Source organism: Convolutriloba macropyga, chromosome 1 (assembly GCF_964194025.1).
Source record: "Convolutriloba macropyga chromosome 1, txConMacr16.3, whole genome shotgun sequence".
Lineage (NCBI taxonomy): Eukaryota > Metazoa > Xenacoelomorpha > Acoela > Convolutidae > Convolutriloba > Convolutriloba macropyga.
In genome coordinates, this window is record NC_134468.1 from 85,234,224 (window position 1) to 85,254,980 (window position 20,757).

Consider the following 20,757-nt stretch of genomic DNA (forward strand, 5'->3'; position numbering starts at 1 on the left):
CCAAAAGCGCAAAATTTATGTCTCTTCAAAGAATTCATCATATTCATTAAAGAATTCATCAAATTCATTATTATTTAAGACAAAAAATCTTGAACAACAAAAACAGAGCAACAAACTGCTGAAAGCGTATTAGAGTAGTACAATTCTATTTTGAAAATCTTCAAAAATACATAATTCATTATGTGCGTTAATAAACTTTTGACCAAAACTCAGTTCATGGATAGATATCTAAGGCCAAAATTGGTTATCTATCCTGTGAAAACCAATCCGAGGTCAAAAACAATAAACCTTTCGGCTAGGACCTGAAGTAATAGTGACTGTAACAAAAGTGCGTTTTCTAAAAACTAACGGTATACTTTTGGTAATTTTAGCATCTTTGAAAGATTATAAACTAAAACAGCAAGCATAGGGCAAAATGTGTAATCAAATTTACTACATGGCCATTAAAAGAGGCGAGCTCTTGCAGGACCAGCTCAGATTGCTTGAAATAGAATTAAAATATGAACATAGCTGGTAGATTGCCAGAAAATAGCCGCAATAACTTCGTAGATCTGTAGTCTGAAAAAGATAGTAAAAAAAAACAGACCAAAAAAGAAACTTTTTTTATTTAATGCTGAGATGTCATATATTGATTAAAAACTGTGGAACTTATTACTGCTTCTATTAGCTGTAACCACGTGTGACCAAAAATTTAATCACGCGAATGAACAAAATACTCGCCACTAAGTGTGAAAAAAGACGTAACATAACGCAAGCAATTCAGTTAAAATTGCATGAGCAAAAATCAGATTTATGACGTCATATGGTCGTAACAAAAATTCTGGTGTAATAAAAAACAGCAGGACAAAATCTGACAAACATAACAAAAAGTTTTCATTGACTATATAAAAACATAACCGACTAAACGTCGGAAGAATTGCTCTCGAACGACTAGTGGGAGCTCTAATCAATTACAGCCTGCTTCAGTCGGGGGGGGGGGGGGGGGACCTAAATGGGACTAAGAAGTTTCATAGTGGGCTTCAAATAACCACATTAGAGGTTCACATATACCACTATTAAAATTTAAAGTGAAAAATGGCACCAGTTTCGGCGAACTTCTAATTTGACTTTATTTGACTTTCAGTATTAAATTGCCGCCAATTGAGTTCAGCTGCTTGAAATTGTGATTGAGAGAGAATTTTAGATCACGCGAAACGCAAAAAGTCAAGGGCATAAAAGTCAAAACCGTCAAGCAAAAATTTTGCATAAAAAACACACGTTTACAATAATTGCTATGAGCTTCGTTCAAGAGCAATTTAAAATTATACCTAGAATGGACAATGATTGGATTAGGAAAACCATTTAGAAACAGATCAGATTCAACAAAAAACAGAGTAAAAATCAATGTCAAAATGCCGAATGTGAACGAAACCCACTAGAGAGAAATGGAAATTTGGTTCAGACAAAAAACTAGGCCTAGAATGAACTATGAATGGATTGGGAAAACCATTGAGGAAAATGTCCCATCCAAAAAATTGAAAAAAAAAAACAGTTCAGGTTTAATAAAATGAGGGATACAATAAGAACAAAATCGTATTTGAATAATTCACTTCATGCAAAGTTAAATGAGCTGCCCGCTTTAAAAAGGAGCTTTGCCTAAAAATGGTTTTTGACAAAAATGGCATCATTGCATGATTAAAAACGGGCCTCTTTCATTCAGCCTCCATAATCCGAATATTACACTGTTGGCGGCTAGAATAAAGTCCAATAACTGCGGCTTTGCGCTTTCAACAGCATTAAGCTGTTCTAGGTAAATACAACTGTTTCCATCCTTGAAAACTTATTTTGCATTTGAATATACAGTAAAACCTATGTAGAAAAATAGAACGTGCGTAAAAGATATAAGCCCACTAAGCTGGTGGGGGGGGGGGCACAAACGGAAAAGATCCTTCTCGTTATTTGCAAAATATTAGACATTACATTGCATTTCATTAGGCAAAAACTTCATACAGTATTGGGGCTACAAATACAATCACCAACCTCAAAGATCAACTTTTGATTGCTGAAATTCACTACTTTTAACTTGCATTTTTGCCACAACGTGAGATTAGCTTCTTACTCCCCCCGCCGCGTAGTTTCGTAACCCCCCCCCCCCCCCTCATTCTGCTTCGAACCCCCTGCCCAATTTAGAACCCAAGCTTGGTGGCGCTAGAAACCTTCAATTACTGTAAATATACCACAATGGGGATCTAAAACGTACAAGAAATCAGAGATCAACGGATCATTTCGTAATGCTATTCGGATCTATTCTGTCACCCCCCCCCCCCCCCCCCCCCCAGCTTAGTAAGCATAAATCTTTCATGACCCCCAGGCGCACGTGCTATTTTCTTACATAGTAACGTGCTATATAACATCATATAATTTGTAACTGTGGATCATAAAAAACAATGGGGGGGGGGGGGGGGGGCGAAACAGAATAGATCCTGCTATCCTAACTCAGCTGCATTTTAGCGATGACCGTATGAAGGTCACTATGGAGACAGTATTCACCATCACACTGTCCTCAGATATGACAGCTCGCGACAATTGGGTTGAACCATATCATGATGCAGAAATACACCCGCGTAAAATAAATAACGATGACATGGTTGCGCACGTGAGGCCTAACAAAATTGGCAACAAAGAAAAGTCACTTCCTAGAACAAAGCTACTCCGACTGGAACTATAAAACAAAGCATAAACACTACAAAACTGGACCTAACTTTGACTCAAACGATAATTACAATAAAATTGGTCACTGAGGTAAAATTAACGTTATACATCAGTACATTTAAAGGCTTTGGCTTGAAGAAAATTTACAAGCACTGAAGTGACAGGCGACACTACTGTGACGAGCCCTTAAACCGTCCAACCTTGCTATCGTATCACAACTAAGCAGGAATCGGAAAAATAGCAAAACGGAGAAGTTCTAGGAATTAAAGATGGGAGACGCAAAGGACAAGAAAAAGGAGAGTAAAGGATCAAGTTACTACACGAATGAATATGAGTATTACTATTCGACCTCAACAGACGATGCAGATCCAAAACCAGCTCCAGAGGATGAAAAGGAAGAGGGACAGGAGGAACGCCAGGCAGATGAAGCTCAGGATGAACATGTAGAGCCAGAGGAAGAAGCGGAAGAGAGAGGTAAGACAAAACTTAAAGGCAACAAGGGATCAGTTCTTGCCCCCCCCCCCAGCTTAGTGGGCACATAATAACGACCCCCACGGGATATTTACGGTAACTGAGAGGGGGTTTGAGGACATAACCTCCTGGCTAGAACATACAGCCCCGCGGATCTTTTCCGTTTGTGCCCCCCCCCCCCAATACGTCCCCCCGTACGTTATACACCTTTCTTGTTCCGAAAGCAAAATTTTTCAACAGCCAAGAACAATTTCTGGTATCATTCTACCTCGCTAGCAAACAAAATTAAGTGCTTACAAGCGTTCTTTGGCAATATTTCGAAAACTGTTTCTGGCGCACCAAGTGTTTCTGCACAAACCGCGTCAACCTTAAAAAAATTCAGCTAAAAATAAACTGAAGGGACAATCCATAGGGTAGTACGCTGCACGAGTAACTGGACAAACTTCGACGAAGCTTTGAAAGTGAATGAAAAAATTTGGCTGAAAAATCAATATCCAGAGAGTTGGTCTTCAAAGTAGTAAATGAAACGTTACAAAAAATTTTAACAAAACCGAAGCAACTGAACAAGCCTAACGCATAAAACACCTCAAATGAATCATTAAAGAAACAGAACAATGAAATAGCAATATTATTTCTGCAATACAGAGGTAACCTTAGCCTAAGGAAAAACTGAATACGGCAGCAGAATTGAATGTGATCTTCACAACCCGAAACTCAAGACATGCTTACCAACATTGAAATCGGGATTTGAGAAGCATCTGAAGTCTCATGTGGTTTACAAGATAACTTATAGTGGATGTAATTCTACCTGCGTCGGGCAGACCTGCAGACATATCGCCACAAGGATTTCGGAGCATCAAAAAACAGACTCCCCAGTTGGACAAGTGAGTTATGGTTGTGGCTCTTCCCGAGCTTTTGAGTGGCGTGTCATTAATCAGTGCAACGACTCGCAAAAACTAATGACACTGGAAGCCATTTACATTGCGCAGCGATACCCAGCACTTAACAGGGGGGATGAATACAGGAGCAGAGAGCTAACACTCAAATATTAGTCTGCATGCACACATAAGGCCTTTTTCGAAATTTACATGTCTATGTTACCGAATTCGAGTCGATTGCTAAATTTTAAAAGTGCCATTCAAAGAGATGGAATAAAATAGTAAAAGAAATGGAAAACAGCAAAAAATTTGCAAAACTGAAAACAAACTGAGAAAATTTCGTTTAATTTAAATTTCAAATTTTGTACATATGAAATCATGACAAACTCACATGATAACTTTAAATCATTTTAGTTGTAAATACTCCAACTTTAAGTTGTAAAAACTTCTTAACCTGATGATAGTAGTTATAGCGAAAACGTTTGTTTTAATCAATTATTATTGAATTAGTCCATTTAGCAAATGAATCTTTCTTTCTTTGGATAAACTATAATTATAATTAGAATTATAATTATTATTATTAATGGAGTGCTATAATGGGAAAAACCAGTGTGGTCTATAATTGGACGGAACCGTTATAATTAGAGTAATGTAACGGAAGGGGCTTAGGTTCTATCCCCCGGAGAAAGCAAAAAAAATAGTCTGGTCTTAATTGTTAATAGCTTTCCAGGTTTAGGGCAAAAAAAAAATAGGGATCTTTTCCGTTTGTGCCCCCCAACTTAGTGGGCGCATATTATTTGTACCCCCCAGACGCACGCGCCATATTTTTACACAAGGATTTACTATGTGATGGCACGAGCTCTGTAATTGCTCGGTAACTGGGGGGCGCATAATGTACTGGGGGGACAAACGGAAAAGATCCTAAAACAGTAAATAAGTTATAGAAAACAATCGGAAAACATCTCTTCAGGTTTTTGTTCATTATTTTAAAAGTTAGGGTCTTCCCATTATAGCCCCCACGAAAAAATATCCCGTGATTATGGCATAAATACTATGACTGGGGGGACAGGAGAGACTATAGATTATATGACAACTAAGCAGGGGGGGGGCATAATGGGGAAGACCCAGTTACATCAAATTTTGGGGTCTTTCCCATTATAGCTCCCCAGCTTAGTGGTCAGATAACCTATAGCCCCCCACCCCAATCATGGTAATTATACCATAATGGGGGGCTATAATTTCATGGGAGGGGGGCTATAATGGGAAAGACCCAAATTTTAATGCAAATTTTCATAAGGCGGCAATCTATAATTGGCTATTGATTTGTTCGATGTTCTGTTTTGAATTATTCTTAATTCATCGGCCTTAAAAAACGTTGTTTGGCCTTTCCTATTATAGCCCTCCCGGGCTTAGTGCTCAAAAACCCTATCCCGAGCTTTGAGCAAAAAACAGCACCTTTGTTTAACCACCGATTATAATGTCAGCTAATTTTTGCAAATCAAATTTGTTTCTGAAAAAAAATTGAAATGTGCAACACTAGGCCAAAAACTTTTTCAGCACAAAATACTTCAAAAACAATTTAACAAACATTAAGTTCTTTTTATGAAAAAAAATTTAAGAAATGGACCAAGTAACAATTCGGTTGCCGATTTTTCACCCGAGTGGAGAAATTGACAGCTAGCGCGTATATCGTTTCTGTTATCATAATATCAATTTTGTTTCACAGTTTTTATCATTGATTTTCTCCACTGTTCCCGAACCATGCTGCAAAAAAAAAATCACTCAATTTGCCGACGACTAACAATCAAAATTTGCTCGATTCTCAAGCAAACAGAACAAAGCAAAAATTTTACAACAGAACAGATAAATTGGCGTTTTCTGACTTAAAAAGGACTTAACATTGTAACCTTCCACAAAAATTGCATTTATATTTGAATTGCAACACACCATAAACAGTGGTCAAGCAAGGAATAACCAGAGAGATCTCATTACTTTGAGAATTACTTTGACGACTGACATTCAACCTTTTTTGGAAAAAAGGGTACTTCAGCTACGTAGCTGATTAAAAATGGAACTTCTTAAAAATAACAAAAGTTTGTACTATTCTGTCCGTAGTAAACTGGAAAAGCTGGTAGATAATTTCTCAGAAAATTATTAACATAAAACTTACCCAAGACGCACATGTTTGTAGTTTAGATTGCATGAAACGAAGTTTTTCTTTTGTATGTGTACTTGTAGTACAAGAAAAATGAATTGAGTTTTTTCTAATTTTTAAAATTTAATTTAATCTATTTTTCTTTTATTATGTGACTTCAGAATATTATATTCTCAGCTTAGCTGCCGTCTGTCAATAACAAATAGTTGTCTAAACGGCTAACTTTTTCGACGAAGTTGACTTCGAATCGTTTACGGAATTCTTTCAGCTGCACTTTATTTTGATTTGGTTTTATAGAAATTTTGCAGCTAATTGTTTTTCTTTAAAAACGGTGAATAAAAATTTAATCAAGCAAAGTTTCGTTTATAGGTTATTGAAAGCTTTTGATAATTTCTTTTTGAACAGACATTTAAATTCTTTATGCACACGAACGAAAAAAAAGATAAATTATTTGCATTACGTTTAAAATGAAAAAAAATGTTCCTATAAAGGAATTGTAATGAACTTTATCGTAAATTTAAGAGTTTTTCCCTATTTAGAGATTTTCTGGTAAATTTAGAGGTTTTCCCTAAACCTCTTGCACAAAAACGAAACTTAAAATAACCCGTCGTCGAAATAATCTGCTCTGCGAGGGCTTTCGAACGACACTACTCATGTCTTCGATTCATATTTAAGCTTGTGGGGGTGTCAAAATTTAAAAAAAAACAGCAGGCTATCATAGAGTTTCTTCCCCGTTCAATGCGTCCGGAAAAACTAAACATGTACTGAGATAAAACTGGCTCGTAAAAATTAAAGTAAGGAAATATAATTTTAACAGATGACGTAGAAGAGGATCCCGGAGAGCACAAATCAGAGGAAGCGGGTGAAGAGAGTGTGCAGCCCTTAGAGGAGACAGAAGCAGGGGCTGAGGGTTCAGCAACTGCCCCGGAGGACAACGAAGAGGGTTACGGCGAAAACGAAAAGAGGGCATACGAGGAAGGAGCTGGCGAAGCCGAAGAGGCAGGAGACGATGCAGCTGGAACGGCTGAACCATACGGAGCAGGAGGCACTGAAATTGAGGATAGAGATGACGATGAAGGAGTGAGCGGCGACGGAGCTTATGGAACCGAAGAGGGAGAACCAGGGGAAACAGAAGCGTATGGAACCAAAGGTGAAGCCGAACAAGGAGAAACCGCAGCCTATGGTACAGAGGGAGGCGAACCTGAACCTGGGGAAACCGCAGCCTATGGTACCGAGGGAGGCGAACCCGAACCAGGGGAAACAGAAGCGTATGGAACCAAAGGTGAAGCCGAACAAGGAGAAACCGCAGCCTATGGTACCGAGGGAGGCGAACCTGGGGAAACCGCAGCCTATGGTACTGAGGGAGGCGAAACTGAACCTGGGGAAACCGCAGCCTATGGTACCGAGGGAGGCGAACCCGAACCAGGGGAAACAGAAGCGTATGGAACCAAAGGTGAAGCCGAACAAGGAGAAACCGCAGCCTATGGTACAGAGGGAGGCGAACCTGAACCTGGGGAAACCGCAGCCTATGGTACCGAGGGAGGCGAACCCGAACCAGGGGAAACAGAAGCGTATGGAACCAAAGGTGAAGCCAAACAAGGAGAAACCGCAGCCTATGGTACCGAGGGAGGCGAACCTGGGGAAACCGCAGCCTATGGTACTGAGGGAGGCGAAACTGAACCTGGAGAAACCGCAGCCTATGGTACCGAGAGAGGCGAACCCGAACCAGGGGAAACCGCAGCCTATGGTACCGAGGGAGGAAAACCCGAAGCAGGTGAAACAGAAGCATATGGAACACAAGGCGGAGAAACTGAAGATGCAAATGAAGATGAAGAAGAGCGCATGTATGAGGAAAGAGAGGCCGGTGACGAATTTGACACTGCAGCTGGTCCGGCTGAAACAAGAAATAGTGGCTCGAAAGGAAGCACAATAACTGGAAAAACAATCTCAACCTCAGATTCCACTCAGGTAAGTACTGCACCTTCTGACATAGATGCTACGGATAGAGTAGGAGCAAATTACCAAGGAGCAACTGAACAACCAGAAGCTGCAACAGCTAACTATGAAACAGTTCCTGGCACGGAAGCAGTGGAAGGAGCTACAGCTCAGCCAGGAGCAACAGAAGCTGGAACAGCAGCAGGTACTGAGGCAGCTGATGCTACAGAAGGTACAGCCAGGTCTGGAACAGTTGCTGGCACCGAAGCAGGCGAAGGGCTCAGTGCACAGCCAGGAGCAACCGAAGCAGGAACTGCAAGATCTGGAACAGTTGCGGGAACTATAGCGGCCGAAGACGAGGATCTCAATGATGATCGAGCTGCAAATGCAGGTCCATCTGCAGCTTCATATGGAGCATCAAAAACGGCAGCTCAGAATGGTAACTACTCACCTCAGTCAGTCTATGTAGCGGAGCCCAACACACAAACCAGCTATTACACAGGACCACAAACTCAACCAGGTGCAACAGAAGCAAGTTCCGGGGCAGCAGAAGGCGCAAGCAATCAGGCCGGGGCAACGGAAGCTGGAACGGTTCAGTACGGAACATTAACTGGAACTCAGGCAGCTGACAAACCAAATACTCAGCCTGGAGCAACGGAAGCAGGCACTGCACGATACGGAACCGTTGCAGGTTCTGAAGCAGCGGAAGGAGCAAACGGTCAGGCAGGTGCTGGTACTGCACAATATGGAACTGTTGGAGGTACCGATGCGGCTGATGGAACCAATGCACCGCGGACAGGCGCACCAGAGGATGGAACACGAATGTCCGGAACAGCCGCAGACACAGAGGGTGCAAATGCCGGCTATGGCGCAGTTGCAAGTGGTGAACGATCGGCCAATGCAGATCGATATGGGTCAGCAAGAATGGCCTCGGAAAAAGGTAACTACACACCTCAGTCAGCCTATTTAGGAAATCAAACCTACACTAGCCAAGGTAACAAGAGCCAATACCAAGGGCAATATCAAACAAATGGTTCTGATGCGGTTAATAACGAGCCTCAACTTTCACAGTACGAGAAGCAACCTGTTCCTTCTCAATCAGAGGCAAAAAATCTTGAACCTTCACAATACCAAAATCAGTTTAACTCTGGGCAGTCAGCAGGTCAGAAAGAGCCAACGTCTGGACAATCAATGGCGCCATCGGATGCCAATAATAATCCGACAAGTTACGTCAGCATCGCTTCGCCATCAGAGTATAGTCAACGTGATATACCCGGACATCCAGGTGTGGATGCAGTTTCAACAGCTAACCGCTCAAAGAGATTATCCGGAGCAGATGGTGGATCCAAAAAACCCTATTACACACTGGATCCCAACTCAGACGGATCTCCCAGTCCTTACAAGGTCGATGATTCTGTGGACTATAGAGGAACCACCGCAGGACCACACATGCCACGTGATACTATTCAATCAGCGGGCATTAGGTCAAACCCTAACCCATCAATGCGAGCAGGCAGTGACGCAGATGACGAATTTGACAACTACGACCCTCAAAGAAATTCACTTGGCAATACATTCACGCTGAAATCTGGCGATGGTGATTACCACCTAGGACCAAACGCACAACGACCAACTTTAATCAGCACAGGATCTAGGGGTCAAAAAAACGATCCTATAACAAACTTGGACGAAATGGAGGAAGACATGAGAAAAGCAGCCACGAGGGGGCTACCACTTGACGAGTTCCCAATCGATATCGAGAAGATGAGAGCCCAGCACAAAACTGACATGTATGAAGATCAGGAACTGATTTGTCGCCGAGGCTTCAAAATTGAGATCAAAAAGAGTGCAGAATGCATCGAGTTCTACAAGACACCAAACAAATACGCCGACACTTCTAACCAAGAACTTCCGGGCCCTGGACACAACTCTGTTTGTCTATCTAGCAAAGATCCGAAGGAGAACGGCTGGGAACTAAGCCAGTCTGAAGGGATGTGCGTAGTTAAAATTTCTCCGAATTGCGTGATCGGTCGATGGAAAATGTACGTCGATGACAAAGGACCTTATAACGTACTTATTATTTTCAATCCCTGGTGCGAAGAGGATTCTGTATTTATGGAAAATGACGAAGAACGCAACGAATACGTTTTGAAAGATACCGGGAGAATATACAAAGATGATGGCCACATTTCTTGGTTTTATGGTCAATTTGAGAAGCGAATTCTCAATATAGCACTGAAGATTTTAAATTATTCCTGCCTTTATGCTATTAGTAAGAATAGCCCCGTCCTCGTGTGTAAAGCGGTGAGCCATTGTTTGAATGCGTACGTTCTTGAGGCAATTTGGGACGGTGTAACAACGCGAGAGTACGTGGAAGGGATGCGGTCCCCTTCAGCTTGGACTGGCTCCAAAGAGATCCTCTATCAGTTCAACAACGACCATTGCAGGGTTAAACATGGAGAGAGTTACAACTTCGCGGGTCTTTTATGTACTGTTTTACGCGCATTGGGAATACCGACTAGAGCTGTTACGTGTATCGGCTGTGTAAGCGACAATGATGGAAATTTTATGGAAAATATAGTGTGGGATGAGCGAGAGTGCAAATGGAAACATGAGAATAATGATGCTTTTTACAAGTTTCGAGTATGGAATGAAGTCTGGCTGAAGAGAGTAGATTTACCTCAGGGCTATGACGGCTGGCAAGCTCTTGACTCAAACTGCCGCATCAAAACATCACATGGTTTTCGCCAAATGGGCCCGGCACCCTTACAAGCTGTCAAAGCGGGAAAAGCTGATATTCCATATGACACAGGATACATATTCGCATCTGTCAATGGCGAAATTGTACGGTGGTATGACGACAAATACGGTAGACGGTGTCTTCATTCAATCCAAGAACGGGAAAAACAGGGTCAAATGATCTGCCAAGGTGTTGCGACCACCAAACAGGTGGATATAACATCCAGTTACAAGCCCAAGGAAGGAACACAGGAAGAAAAAGATCAAGTGTTGAACGCAGTATCATGTGGAAACCAGCCATATATTTACAAAATGGCTCTCGCAAAGTCGAAAAATCAGCAACCTCCAAAAGTGAAAGCCAATGTTCCCAATATAGTTAGGGCTGGCGATCCAGTGAAATTCCAATTCGAAGTCGAATCTGGATGTGAATGGTACATATCGTGTTTTTCTAAAAATCATAACGGTATTGTAACCGATGAATTAATGAACGAATATGCCAGAGAGAAAACCAGCTACCAAGGAGAAATTGATTGGCATAAATACCATAAACACGCTCTCATCGGTAGTATCCTCGAGTTCCAAATTTATTGCAAAAACAAGTCAACAGGTAGCGTAAATACTCCAAATTATTTTGTGTCTTTCGACCTCGGTCAACCTAAACTAAAAGTTCTACATAATACCGATGAAAATCGCCCACAACTGCAGTACGGAAAAACACAGGAACTGCTGTTTTCATTTAAAAACGAGCTTCCAATTTCACTAACAGGCGTCAAATTCATTTTCTCAGCTCCAGGTATTAGACACGGAATATTCAATGTCCGTAGTAACCTTCCCGCTGGAGAGGAGAGATACGTGCGTATAGAATGGAAACCCAGAAAAGCGGGAACATATGATTTGATGCTCAACGTTATATCAAAGGAGACTACTTGTTTCCAAAACATAGATGCTCCTGTCAAAGTAGGCTGACAAAACATGGACACTACGCACTCTAAACTCACTACTAATGTTCTTTTAAAAAGAATTATTCTTGAACACCAATTGCTTTTTAATACAATTGAGGTTGCAAAAGCCCAGATGCTTCACGAAACAGTTCCGAGACAACTAATTTTTATACTTTGTTTGTTTTGAAGATTTTCAGTTACCACTGACGGGACTATTTCCCTAGTCACACATTAAAATTTTGTCCAATAATCACTGCACGTTCCACAGTCGCAATGAAGCTGCCTTGTGCAGATATTTTGATCGCAAAAACTTTCGTTAACTTTTTCAACATTTCCTTTAACACACGTTTTTTCAATCCCTTCGGGTTGGGAAAATCTATATTTTTGTTCAATCGATTAACTATTTCGCATGTCTTGAAAACGAATTCGCCTCTCGCCTTTCCAGTTCTGGTTTTTCGTAAACTAAACTGTTCTTTGCTTCTTTGTGTCTGCCTTAACTGGTGCGGCCAGTGAGTTAACAAACTCTAACCGTAAAAAGAACTCACGAAAAACAGTTTTCTATTTCGAATGAAATTTAGAACTAGTTTATATAATTTTACACTTTTTATACACTTAAAAATCAGAAAACGGGGAGCACAACCCCAGCAAAGAGTTCAGAAAATAACATAAATAGACAATTTTTTAACAAAGTGAGCCGTCACACTGGCCAAGCGTCATCAAAATTGGATCCACATTCCTACGAATTACAATTAGCTGTTCTTACACAACGCAAGAAAACTCTTATGCACGAAATCTTACCATTTAAAGTAAGAGGGCACAAACGGAAAAGATCCGATTTATTATGTAACTTTACAACGGGGTGCGTAACCTGCTGGGCCGGGTTTCGGCAGCAAAAACGGAAAGGATTCGAAGTGTTTTTGCTTACTACCATTTGTGAACAGAATTATGCGTGACAGCTGAGGGTTTTTTTATTGGGGCTATCATCAAGAAAAGTTTGTTTTTGTATGAGGAGGGGGGGTTCCATTATTGTCCAAACCCACGAAAATACAGCCCCCTTTATAGTATCATTACGATAATGGAGTGTTAATACGTTAAGTGAGCACTGGAAAAAGTGGGAAAGACTACACTCAAGACGACATAATTGGTAGATGAACGAAATGGAAACCACCATTATGATTCATGTACGGCAATTGAGGTGTGGTGGGGGGTTGGCCTAATATCTTAATTTTATATCCCTCTAAGCTGACCCTGTGACAAGGGGCACAATAAAAACAAAATTATCTGTCTCCTGTTAAAGTTGAAAACGATGCCCAATTATGCTAGTTTGATGTCTATGAAAAACGGGATTTTTTTGTGTCCCCTAGCTTAGTGGGCGCTTATTATTTGCACCCCCCAGACGAAAGTGCACTATTTTTGCAATGATTTACTATGTATTGACACGTGCTCTGTAACTGGGGGGCATAACGTACTGGGGGGGGGGGGGGGCACAAACGGAAAAGATCCAGACTTTCAATTTGCAAAGCAGTCGTGCTAAAAACTTTTGAGACATGATGAAGGCAGAAAGATTCCGAGCGTTACTCAGCTGACTGCTATTACGGAGATCTTCCAAACCTCTATCTGGATTTCTTGCCTAGAATTTACTCTAGAATTTACATGGAGAAAAAAATTATATGAATTTTCAGTCGATCCATATAGAATTTTAGGCATATCTGCATCTGCTTTTCACCCACATCTGGATATCACTTTCCAGACAACTTTTTTTCTCCGGGTAGTGTTTGAGGAAGGAATACAAGAAAATCCATTGAATAGTGGCTTTGTTGAGGATAGTTATAAAACTTTCATATACTCGAAAAGTGTAGTTGTATTTAATCGAGGTTTCGATAAATGGAGTACTCCTCGGATGTTTTGTCGAGCAGTTTCACTGATTGCTACAATTTCTGTTAAATTTTCTAGGTAAAAATTATCCACACATAGGCTTAAAGGTTGGATGTGTAATGCCATTAACCGCTTTTGATAGTCTAATTGGACATTTGTGATTCATTTTCTATTATGGCGTTGTAACTTTTCGTGCAAAATTGGAGCGTTTGAAACCTTCTAGAATCCCAGATACCGACGTTTTTTGCAGATGATACCAGAAACACTTTATAAAATTTCACCAAATTTTTGAAAAATAATGTATTCATTTGTTCATTTTTGCCAAGAAAAACGGTTGAGAGCCAGTGAATCCGTTGTTTTTCCTCTCCAAATTGCCACGTTCTCAGTTTAAAACTTTTTTTTCAAAATTTTCCTGCGTCAGTATGTGATTTACTTATATTTGACTCACTTTGAGTACTTTGAGAAATAAATTCTTCCTCGTCTTTTCCTAATTGATAGGTTTCCTCTGCTTGCTAACCTAGCCTGAATAGCATACAGAGCGATTCGAACAATATTTCCCGTGTATGAGTTTAATTTGTTCTTCCAATTACAACTTGAATTTAAATTAAGTCTAATCTGATAAAGGGATGTCATTGCTTTGTTTGATCTTCACAGGCAATGTTCAGTCCTGTTTTAATTTTTTTGTACTATATATGAGGCCTAGCAGAGTTGCAATTGTACGAGTAAAAGATATTTCATAGAAGTGGTTTAAGATCGCCATTCATTTCAGTTGTATTCGGCTTCTTGGTGTCTGTTTATATGCTATTGGTTCTAATCCAGGCCTCTGTGTTTTAAGTTCCCTTATTTAATTCTGACTGACTTTTACCTACCACATTGTTTTCTTCAGCAAACCAAAAACTACCCAATTTAGAAGAGCAATCTGAGAGATTCTTTATGTAGAATAGAAATAGGAGGGGACCAAGGATTGAACCATCATTGCTTGCGAGTGCTTAGATACAATTTTTAGGATTTCTAAGATACTGCATCCAGATCCGAGAGACCGAAGTTTCGTTATTAGCACAATATGTGGTACAGTGTCAATTAATTTTGCAAAGTCGAGATACAGAATGCTTAGCTCTTTAATCGATTCTAGATCGTATTTTTTCGTATAATTTGTCCAAGAAATATAACAGTTATAATGTTGCTGATAAATTTTTTTTTGAAGTCGTACTGACTTAGATGAAATTTTGATTGAGAGACGCAAAAATTTTCACCAAAAAGAAGTTTTTCAAAAAATTTTCAGCAGCAACAGACGAGGCTAATGTGATCCGAGAAAGTTACATCTGCATTGTTGACTTGGTTGTGTTTTGATGTTACTTAGCTCCAAAAGCTTGGGAATTTTTTTGTTTAGTTATGTTTGAGATACTAGTTTTAGGGATTTGCACATGGTTTTGTGGCATGGCCTTACTTCAAAGCCTGGTTTCCTTTTTTGTCGGGTCCGGTTGATTTGTCAAGATTTAGTTCACTTTAATTTTCACTAATACGTTTCTCGTTGCAATTAACTGTTTAGTTCACTCAAACTTTCCTTTTCCAAGTGTATGTAAGAATTACTGAATATTTTAATGCTTTAGTTTTGCGGACGTTTGGAGGACTTGAGGGTGTTTTTTATTCACTTTAAATTTTTCTCATTTTGCATAAGATTCTGCATTCTTAAATAAATTTTTCTTAATCTGTAAGGTCTTTCAGAATCTTATTTCATCATTTCCTTTTCAAGACGCTCTATTTTGATCAGTTTGCGTAAGCTTTGACATTTTTTGTTTATAATGGCTTACAGTTCATTTAAAAGATATGATGTAGAATTTGAAATCCAAGTGGCATATTTGGTTTGTTTTTGTGGTATATTTTCATTTATTTTCTATAACTATTTATACTATTGCCGTAACAGTTCGTCGATGTTATTGTAACAATAGGTTTGTAAAGGGCTTTGGATTGTACTTTTATTAAGTGCATCCCTGTCTGCCTTTCTGAAATTGTATATACTGTCAGGTACTGAAAATTGAGAATTTGAGAATTTTTATTCGATGTCAATCGTTGTAACAATTGGCCTGCGATCTGAGAAATTTTGGTTGTTTTTTCTACGATGAATTTAGAGACTCTTATCATAATTGCAGTCGACTCTAGAATCTGGCTAATTGGTTTCGACGACGTCTAGTTGAACTTTCGATTCGTTATTAAAGTTATTTTCAACCACAGAATCAATTAGGTGTTTTCATAGCCAGATTTTGATGACATAGATGACCAGGTTGCTTCTGATAAATTTAGGTTGCACGTTAGAGTAATCTTATTACAAGGGAATTTTTCTGCCATGATACCAAGGTTTTCAGTTAAACCCTTTCCACCATTTACTTTCCATTGGTGAAAACTTGGATATGGGGCGTTGTAAGCACAGCATAGAAAAAATGTACTGCCTGTTTGAGATTTATTTTGGATAGTTTAACAATCTGAATGTTCTTCTGTTATTGGGATATAATCATGAAGAATGTTGCTTTTGATTGCAATGAGTACTCCGCCAAGTCTTGTTTTACGATCATCGGCTCTTTTCTGTCTTCTAGCTATACTTTTATTTCATTTGAGAAAAGAGCTGTTGATTGAACATCACAAGTTAATCAGTTTTCAAGTAAACATAAAATTTCGTAGTCATGCGTTTGAGAATTTATTTGTTCTGCCTATGTCTATTAGGCTCCAAGTATCAAAATCATATTTGAAAATGTTGTTTATTGTCAACCTGAATTTTCGTTTTCCGTGTCACATGACTCTTCTTGGTACACGCTTCCTTCAATAGAAACCTTCTTTTTGTATTCCAATTTTTCCACTAGATTTTTTTCAAGCGAATAGCTTTCAAGGATAACTGATTTTTGTCACTGTCAATTCCCTCTCAACGTTTTTGTGGGCATTCAAATTGATTTTGTGGTATCCGTACCACTGAGTTAAGGGTTTACATAGACAAGATTGTCAGACGGAGTGTAAATTTTATATTTGTGCCCCGTATAATTTCTTAGCTAATTGGGTTCTTGATGTTAATTGGTAGTTTTCTTGGGTGCTGTTTACTAGCTTCAGATTCACCGGGCTTTTATCACTTTATAATTTTTGTTATCTCCCACGTTAAGAAGTTAAAGAAGTCTTTTTACTTCGGCTATTTCAGCATGCACTCTACAATCGGCTGAGATTAAAATTGTTGCTTTTATACCTCGTATAAAGACACCTTATGTATGTTTTTTTAAGAATTGAAACTGATTTACCAATTTTAAGTTCTCCTAGGGTTTTTTTTTCATACGTTTAGGTATCGTTTCTTACGTTTTGGACTTCCAAGTGAACATTTTGTTATAATGTTTCTCGATTTTTCAGTCTTTTCGGTGAGATAATGCATTTGCTCCAGGAGATGTCTCATTTGACTTTTCTTAGTTTGCTCTTGAAAAGTCTTCAAACGTTTGTCAATTTTTGCTTCTAACTTCGATTATAAAGAATTAAAAAGAATTAAAAAGAATTATAAAGAATTAAAAAGAATTATAAAGAATTATTGTTGCTTCGGTTTGCAACTGTTACAGATGTGGGGCAAGGCTTTCTGATAGTTTTTTTAGAACCTCGACGCTCTTCTTGTCAAACTGTGGACACTGTTGTTAAGTGGAGTGTTTTATTACAAATGCAATAGACGATTTTCTTTTCGTTATCCCGCATCATTTCGTTAATTCTAGTTTGAAAAAAGTTTTGTTTTCTTCGGTGCTATTGAGGTCTATAGTTAAATTAGTAACTGATCTAAACTTTGCCGTGGCGCAGTGAAAGGTCCTTCAAATTAAAAAAACTCTTTTACCGATAGTACCTGAAGGATCTTCTGATAGAAAACTTTTTTATGTGGACAAGTTAGATATTTGTACTTGTTTATCACTTTTTTAGGTGCACCGACAATTGTTGGTAAGGCACCCTTGTTCTTTAAGATATCCCTTGTTGCTAAATTGCTTACAATACTTTTTGTAAAGAAAATACCCTTTTAATATATTTTTCAAGTTGTTCAGACAGTGTTTGCTTAAATGTTAAAAATAAGATGTAAAATAACTGTTTCCCGTAATATTGTTCGCAACGTTCTGGAATCTCCACTTGATCTCGACCTTCTTGCTCAATTTTTGTTCCGTTCTAGTCATAACTATATTGTTTAGCGATTTCCATTGCGTCTTATTTTTGTCACGTTCCGGTATACCTATAATAATAACGTAGCTTGTTCTCAAAAGCAGAGAATTTCGTCGGTCGCTCGGGCAGCTGCGGTCAGAATCGGTTTAGTATAATGGTGCAAATGTTTCTCCCGAAAAATAAAATGACAAGGTTGAGCAAACCGTTTGGAGGTAGATAAATGTTGAAATGTCTTACACTGGCAACAGGATGTGACGAGACTTTTAAATTTCCTGCTCGAAGATGCCTGGTCCAAGAGTCTGCAATGAGAAATTCTCTGGTTGGCTAAGTACGAACGGATTGCAACACAAGTTGACTTTTATTGCTAGGACTACTCCAAACGCGGACAGTCTGCTGAGGGAAGCCGAAAAAATAACTGATAAAAATCTTATACCTTCAATGTTGAATCATCCCTCTTACAGTGACAGATACCGGAAGGTTTTCTCTCTTCCTCTTAAAGAGGGTGGGCTGAACATTCTTCTTCCTGAAGACAGGGCAAACGAATATGAAAGATCCATTCGGGTTTGTGAGCCGTTACAGAATCAAAACGCTATAGATGCAGAGTTTTATCAGAAAATACTTCAGAAAATCAGAAAAGAAAAACAGGAACAAGCTATAGCGAAAAAGTTGGCAATCAAAGATCTCATCAATGATAAAGAGGCATATTCTCTAGATTTGGCTATGGAAAAAGGAGCATCATGCTGGCTAAATGCACTTCCATTGAAAAGATATCATTTTGATTTAACCAAGGGAGAGTTTAGAGATGGAATTGCTCTTAGATATGGATGGGATCCCGTAAAATTGCCATCAAGATGCGAATGTGGAGAAAATTTTAATGTAGCCCATGCTCTTCATTGTCCAAAAGGTGGCTATACGCACATAAGACACAATGACATCCGTGACTCTTTTGCCAACCTGCTCAATGAGGTCTGCGATGATGTCGAAGTACAGCCCTGTCTTCAGTCTTTGCAAGGGGAAACCTTCGCAAATAGAACTACTACTATTGATGACGACGCTCGACTAGATATCAAAGCTAATGGTTTCTTCGATTCACGCTTCAGCAGAACGTTCTTTGATGTGAAAGTGTGTAATCCGTATGCGAAGAGTTGCCCAAGAAGCATACCAGATTCCTACAAATATCACGAGTCCATCAAGAAGCTGAAATACGAACAAAGGATAATCGACGTCGAGAAAGCCACCTTCTGTCCGTTAATCTTCTCGTGTACAGGAGGAGCTGGTCCATCAGCATCAAAAGCCATACAGAAGTTGGCTTCTAGGGTCAGCGATAAGAAAGAAGATTCATATTCGGACGTGATCACATATATAAGGACAAAATTAAGTTTCGCTCTTTTACGTAGCTCCATACTCTGCCTCCGTGGCGCGCGCTCCATGCGCAGGCGCCCTGCAGTAGAAGCGTCAATAGGAACCATTGTAAAGGAAGGGAGGCTGTTATGCTAAATGCTTGATATTTTTTCTAATCTTGATTCAAAATCACTGCATATTATACTTTAATTGCTACTTACCATATCTATCTTGTTCATAATTCTGATGCTTTATTTTCTTTATCCTTTGCATCTGATGCTTCAATTTTTGACTACTGTCAGAATTTATAAATACACTTAGGAGTTGACTTGCTGCCCCCGAGGTGACCGACTACCCTTTTAGCGTAGGGGCTTTCTCTTAATTGACCCTTTAAAAAACTGAATACGTGGTATCTGGATCGCTTGTTTTGAGTTCCACTTGCGCAAGGTCTTTTTCCGAGTCATATTTCATCATTTCCTTTTCAATACGCTCTGTATTGACCAGTTTGCTTAAATTTTGACATTTTTTTGTTTATAAGAGTTTTCAATTCATTTAAAAGATATGATGTAGAAATTGAAATCCAAATGGCATCTTTGGCTCGTTTTTGTGATGTATTTTTATCTATTTTCTTCCATAACTATTTTCAACATTGCCTTAACAGTTCGTCTATATTACTGTAGCAAAACGTTTGGAAAGGGCTTTGAAGTGTACTTCTATTAAGTGCATCTTTGTCTGCCCTTCTGAAAGCGTATATAACGTCAGGTAATGAAAATTGAGAGTTTTTTTCGATGTTACTTGTTGTAACAATTGGTTTGCGATCTGACAAGTTTTGATTGTTTTTTTCTTTTAGTTTGGATAGCGATTTCATTTAGTTTTTGAGCGATTGCGTCGTAAACTTGCTTTCTGGGGTTGTACCAATCAACAGAAAAAAATTGAGAAAACTCAAAAAAATTTTACGACGGATCTCAGACAGAAAAGTGGGTAAAGCCGAAAAAAATACAACTATTCCAATCACTAGGCGGCATCAAGTTCATTCAAATAATTGCACAGCCCTGCTCAGCTCATTTTGAGAATACTGCATACTGAAATAATTGTTCTTAATCCTCGTCAGATGTATACAGAAGAGCAATCCTACGTCTCACAGCTTCATAGCCACAAAAACATTGTGGATAAAGCAAACCAGATAACTCTTCTACAGAGAAACAAGTCCTCATCACAACTCACTAATACTCAGCAGAATATGAGACAGCAAGCAGACAAGGAGTTGAAAGACGACGAAAAAAACGAAGAGTCAGTTACGACAAATGAAAAATTCAAATTAATTGAGCAAATACTAGGAGTAAATAAATATTTAAAAGGACCAATTTGAAAAAGCTAGCCAGATGCTGAAAGAAATAATACAATTTGACTATTTCTGTTTCAACACAGGAAGAAGTCTTTTAATTAATGAATCAGGCAATGAACTACTCTCTATGATCTACAACCAAACAAGAAACTAACTCTGGATCACTTTAAAGTGCTCGCTTTACTAGACAACAGTGGTTATCTCACCGCCAACACATTTACTATC

The 20,757-nt window shown here is 39.1% G+C and overlaps 1 protein-coding gene across 1 annotated transcript; it reads left to right on the plus strand.

Moving 5' to 3' along the window:
- Positions 1-2,550: 2,550 nt before the first annotated feature.
- Positions 2,551-11,907, plus strand: LOC142343770 (uncharacterized). Its single transcript, XM_075395199.1, has 2 exons — positions 2,551-3,165; positions 7,013-11,907. Exons 1-2 carry the CDS (start codon positions 2,961-2,963, stop codon positions 11,833-11,835), a joined length of 5,028 nt encoding a protein of 1,675 aa, XP_075251314.1. The 5' UTR covers positions 2,551-2,960; the 3' UTR covers positions 11,836-11,907.
- The last annotated feature ends 8,850 nt before the right edge of the window (positions 11,908-20,757 follow it).

What these genes read in the sequence shown, in the direction of transcription:
- LOC142343770 (XM_075395199.1), top strand. Translation starts at nt 2,961, where the DNA reads ATGGGAGACGCAAAGGACAAGAAAAAGGAGAGTAAAGGATCAAGTTAC. An exon ending in GGAAGAAGCGGAAGAGAGAG is followed by an intron (nt 3,166 to 7,012) that starts GTAAGACAAAAC and finishes TAATTTTAACAG; the next exon opens with ATGACGTAGAAGAGGATCCC.